The sequence below is a fragment of the Eschrichtius robustus genome, chromosome 3 (assembly GCF_028021215.1).
Source record: "Eschrichtius robustus isolate mEscRob2 chromosome 3, mEscRob2.pri, whole genome shotgun sequence".
In the NCBI taxonomy this organism is placed as follows: Eukaryota; Metazoa; Chordata; class Mammalia; order Artiodactyla; family Eschrichtiidae; genus Eschrichtius; species Eschrichtius robustus.
Genome location: NC_090826.1, coordinates 126529387 through 126535386, shown reverse-complemented (window position 1 = coordinate 126535386; position 6000 = coordinate 126529387). Strand labels below are relative to the sequence as shown.

The 6000-nt window shown below is 42.1% G+C and overlaps 1 protein-coding gene across 1 annotated transcript in view; it reads left to right on the top strand.

Moving 5' to 3' along the window:
* The first annotated feature begins 5247 nt into the window (after positions 1-5247).
* DPT (dermatopontin) overlaps positions 5248-6000 on the top strand; it is a 41195-nt gene continuing 40442 nt past the window's right edge. Inside the window, exon 1 of the mRNA XM_068541208.1 lies at positions 5248-5617. Coding sequence (XP_068397309.1) covers positions 5313-5617 — 305 coding nt within the window. The 5' untranslated portion in view covers positions 5248-5312. The remainder of the gene's footprint in view (positions 5618-6000) is intronic.

Here is a 6000-nt window from a genome sequence, read left to right as displayed (position 1 = left end):
GGAAGAGGAGGACAGCCTGGGTATACCAGGGCTATTCAAGACCTTCCTCAGCTAAACTGTGAAGCTGGCAAATATTCTTGTTTGGAGGAAAATATGAATGGTTCAGCAGACACTTGCCATCTTTCCTGAGAGTACATATATAAAGACCCTGTATTTTGGTCACATAGTGCTGCAGCCAAATCCTAATTATACACAGACGTTAAAAGGGAAAAAAGAAAGTGCCCCAAAATGGAATCCTCCAATAATTTCCAGTCAATATTTTAGGTTAAGTAATCTGTTCATCTGGGGCTACCACCTTCTCCCAGGCACTAGGATGAGCCATACCTTCTGCCTTTCCAATAGCTTGTCCATGGAGCCAACAGGTCTTATCCAGATTGCTCTAGTAGATGTAGATCTGCTCTGGAGTGACATCGTGAGTATATACTGTTTTAACTAGCAATGTACAACAGGATCTGCCCCAATCCTAAAAGTAACTCACTCAGAGGGATGTGTTGATTCAAAGGCCTTTGTGGAGGTTCCCCATTGAGATCAGGCCAAACAGCATATTCAGAATTTCTCAAGAAGGGATTATATGCCTGAGGAGGCTTCCAGGCAGGAGTGGATCCAGGCTCTAAAAACTCTCACCAGAGCAGCAGTGGCTTTCCATAGCTTTCCGAAGAACGTAGGCCTAATAACAAGTATGGGTGAGGATGTAGAGAAATTGAAACACTCATACCCAGCTGGTAGGAATGTAAAATGGTGCAGCTGCTTTGGAAAGCAGTCTGGCAGTCCCTCAAAAAGTTAAAAACAGAGTTACCATATAGCTCCAAAACTCCACTCTTAGGTACACAGCCAAGGGAAATGAAAACATACGGCCACACAAAAACTTGCATGTAAATGTTCATAGCAACATTGTTCATAGCCAAAAGGTGGAAACAGCCCAAATGTCCATCAATTTGTGATGGATAAATATCATGCAGTATGTCCATACGGTGGAATATTGTTTGGCAATAAAAATAAATGAAGTACTGACACATGCTATAACATGGAAGAACCTTGAAAAAATGCTAACTAAAAAACAATCACAAAAGACCACATATTGAATGATTCCTTTTATATGAAATATCCAGATTAGACAAATCCGTAGAGACAGAAAGTAATTTTGTGGTTACCTAGGGCTAAAGGGTTGAGGAAAAATGGAGAGTGATTGCTAATGGGTACAGAATTTCTTGTTGGATGATAAAAATGTTCTAAAATTGATTGTGGTGATGGTGTTGGAACTCTGTGAATATACCAAAAGTCATTGAATTATATACCTTAAATGGTGAATTGTATGGTGGAAGGAATATAGCTCAATAAAGCTATTAGAAGAAGGAGGAGAAGGATAAGAAAGAAAAGGAGACAAAAAGGAAAAGGAAGAAGAATCATCCAGGCATTGGAATGCTCATTGGCAGTCTCTCCAAAACTTCTCAAGTTCATTACTGCTAGGAAGTGAGACAGTCCAGTGATTACGCTGTGGGCTCTGGAATAAATATGATTGAGCTGGGATCAGATAGGCGTTAGCATGACTGTATTACTCCTTACCAAGTGACTCCTGAAATTTAGGTAGAGTTTTCTGAGATAACTTGTGTGTAGTGGTTCTACAGCATGCATCAGATCACCTGGAGGGCTTGTAAAAATGAATATTGCTGGGCCCCACCCCAGAATGCCTGATTCAGTAGGTCTGGAGTAGGGCCAGAGAATTTGAGTTTCTAACAAGTTCTCAGGTGATGTTGACGCTGCGGGTCCTAGAACCACACTTTGAAAACTACTGATCTAATACTGAGTTCTTGAAGTTCCCCAGGGCCTACTGAGCATACTTTGCCAACAACAGCAGAAATTCATCGTGCAAATTAGTATGTGTGATTTAATATTAATAACCTTATCAATATTTTGCGTGGCAATTATTTCTAAATGTTGATATATAATTAGTGGACTGCAGTTTTGATGAAATGATGAATGGAATCACAGTCTAGGAATCAGAAGACCTGGGGGTCATGCCCTTCCAGCCCTAGGAATTTGAACCAAAAAAGTTCCTGACCACGGTTTTCTCATCTGTGGAAAACAAATCCCAATAATGCCTCACTAATATATACAAGGCTGTGAGAAAGATGATATGATAACCTAGTTGAAAATGCATGGTACATTGCATATGCGTTAAACTTACATTCTTAATGTCTGCTCAGGACAACCAGTCTCTGTGAAACTTCCAGCAATGGGCTGCAAGTCCTCAGTTTCTAGAATCCCCTGAGACACTGCATGAGTTAGGATACTATCAACTTTAAGTAACAAGAATCTATACCCAAACTAGCCTAAACTCTAAAGATGTTTACTTGTGCACATTACAGGGAGTCTAGCCATGGAAGCTGTAAACTATAAGATAAAAGAGGTCTGCAGACAATGGGGAACAGGCAGGGCCTGGAAATTGTTGGGAAATGAATGTATGATAAAGATGAGTGCTTGCAATGATTTGCATTGTCTCTTGGAGCTCTTTAAGTCTTAAGATTACTCACAAGTCATATCCAGAATGCAGGCTATAACTCATGAGCATCAGGATGGTCCATTTTAAAACCTCTACAGTAGTGGTTCTCAACCTTGGCTGTACATGCAAATCATACAGGAAGGTTTTAAAGGATACTCTTGTCTGGACCTGGTTCAAAAGCTTCTGATCTGATGGATCTGGGGTGAGGCTCAGACACTGGTGTCTTTCAAAAGTTCCCCAGGTAATTCTTAAGTGCTGACAGGGTTGAGAATAATTGCTCCAGCATATCATAAACCAAAGTGGTTGCCCTAAGCTTGAAGGACTCCAGTTTCCAGCACTGGGGAGTTACTTAGGGATAGGAGTGATAGGACAGTGGTCCCTAATCTTTCTGGCAGCAGGGACCGGTTTCAAGGAAGGCAGTTTTTCCACGGACCGGCAGGGGAGGGCGGCAGGGGAGCGGGGGAGCTGGGAAGGGTTTTGGGATGATTCAAGTGCTTTACATTTATTGTGCACTTTATTTCTATTATTATTACACTGTAATATATAATGAAATAATTATACAACGCACCATAATGCTGACAGGTGGTGGAGCTCAGGTGGTTATGAGAGCAATGAGAAGCAGCTGTAAACACAGATGAATCTTCGCTCACTCACCCACCATTCACCTCCTGCTGCGTAGCCAAGTTCCTAACAGGCTGCAGACCAGTACCGTCTGCAGCCCAGGGGTTGGGTACCCCTGTTATTGGAGAAGGTGGTACTAAAACAAAACTGGGACTCATGCCTATTCAGCCCAGAGCCTCTTCCCCTCCCTTTGATAACTACATCATCAGAGCAAATTACATGTTCAACACACACACACAAATATACACACATTTGCTTTCCTCCCATGTGTGACTTTCTCCTTCAAGGTTACCTTAATCTAGCCTGAATGCCATCTGGTAAATGTGCTATAAGTTGACAAGGGGTGGAATTCATAGTGTGATTTTTTTCCCCTGGATCCACATTTCTTTAGGAAAGTGGTTATTAAACTTTGGTGTGAGTAAGAATCACGTGGAAGAATTTTTTAATGTAGATACCTGGGCATCACCTGTGAGGTTATGATTTACTAGGTCTGGAGTGGAGTCCAGGAATCTGCATTTTAACAATCTTCACAGGAGCTTGAGAAATCATTGGTCTACAAACACAATTTTAAGAAACTTCCTTAGGGACAGCCCTGATGAAAAATGGGAAATACTACCCACTTAGGAGATGCCCAAAGGGCTCAAGAAATTTGAACAGCTAAATCACCAAAGAAAACAGACAGATGACCAATACACACATGAAAAGATGCTCAAAATCATTAGTCATTATGGAAATGCAAACCAAAACCTCACTGAAATACCACTGGAAACCTACTAACTTGTTAAAATGGTTAAAATAAAAGAAACTGCAATTTTTCTGGGAGGGATGCACAATAGTTCAGCACTTTAGAAATCAGGTAGTTTCTTACAAAGTTAAATATACACTTAATCCAGTATTCTCACTCCTAGATATTTGCCCAAATGAAATAAAAATTTCATCACACAAAAACCTGTTCATGGATGTTTATAGTAGTTTTATTCATAATTACTAAAAGCTAGGGAAAAAAACAAATGTCTTTCAACTGGTAAATGTATAAGCAGTCTGTAGTACCGCCATACCATAGAATACCACTCAACAGTGTAAAGGAATGAACCATTGACACTAACACACAACAATATGGATGGATCCAGAAAGCATTTTTCCTAGTGAAAGGAGTCAGACAAAAGACAACATATTGTATGATTCCATCTATTTGACATCCTGGAAAAGGCAAAACTACAGTGACAGAAAGTAGATCAGTGGTTACCAGGGGCTGGGTATTGGGAAGGACTTGACTACCAAGGGGCATAAGGGGTCTAGAGGGTTGAGGGAACTGTTTTGTGTCTTGATTATGGTACTGGTTGAATGACTGTATGCTGAACATTAGAAGAGATGAATTTTATTATACGTAAATTATACCTCATTGAAAAGAAAACTCAACACAGAGGGGAAAACCACCAAAGAATAAAAAGTGGTTTTATTTAAATTAAACTCATGATGTATTTGACAGCCGAGCACAGTTTCTAGGTGTAGATGGGTCCAATTTCAGCAGCTCAGAAGGATGCTTAAATGTAGTGATAATGCCCAACTTATCTCTCCAGGGGCCCATAGTACTTCCATATGTGACTTAAAAATTCTCAGAGTAGCCTGCAAACTGGCATTCCGTGCTTATACTCGGGGTTAAAAGATGTTGGGCTGAGAACTTAGAGCAGGCATCTAGCCTTGCAGAAATCTAAATAACTCTGACCCTTCAACCTATTATTTTGGTGTTTTGAAATCACTTTCTGCATATTTGTGTGGTCCTGGAAGGCTGGTTTGGAGAACAAACACAGGGGTTTGCTAGTGGTGGGTGGGGTAGGGAAGAGAGAAGTGAAGTGCTAAGAGATGTGGGATAAATTTGCTCCTTTTTTCAAGTGAATGTTTCTGAGGAGTGTGAAGCCATTTGCTTCTATAATCTATCTGCTAAGTTGTTCCTTCTCTAGGGAGTTTCTTCCATTTGCGTGTTCCTTATGTTTTCTTAGAATTCCACCTTAAAACAAACTGAATGTACTTACGGCCAATATCTCCACGCTGAAAAGTTTTGCTTAAACGATGACACACTGCAGTTGGAGCCTGCTCACCCACATCTGGAAGCCACATGTCAGCAGCAGCTCTATAAAACCAGCAGCCCAGCAGACACAGTGTGACATTTTTTGCCAGAAACCCAGACAGCATGGACCTTGCTCTTCTGTGGGTGCTTCTGCCACTGGTCACCGTGGCCTGGGGACAGTATGACGACTACGCGTACTCATATCAGCAGTACCATGACTATAGTGATGATGGGTGGGTGAATCTGTACCGGCAGGGCTTCAGCTACCAGTGTCCCCATGGGGAGGTGGTGGTGGCCGTGAAGAGCATCTTCAACAAGAAGGAAGGTTCTGACAGACAGTGGAACTACGCCTGCATGCCCACGCCTCAGAGCCTCGGGGAGCCTACAGAATGCTGGTGGGAGGAGATCAACAGGGCTGGAATGGAATGGTAAGAGCCAGCAGGCTGCACACGGCCGGTATTATCGCAGCATATCCCTCTCACTGGGGGATGCTTGACGCTCAGGGAACAGCACTTACTGGAGACTGGGCAAGTTCTACAAGGAACCTTTCCATTGCATGCTCTGGGTGGGGCAGGGCCACTGCTGAGCAGACTGCATTACAGGGCAAAAACCCAGAATGGGGGGTGTCCGTGGCAGATGGACTCCTCTGTGGTTCTGTTCCTTCCAGAAGCAGCCCTACTCTCAGTTTGGTCCAGGACTAGTATGGGTCTGCAAAACGTTTACCAGTTCGCCGAAAGTTAAGTACAGAAATTGAAAGTATTTACGGAACTTTATAGCAATTTAACATTGCTGTGACATCCAAGTGACATTT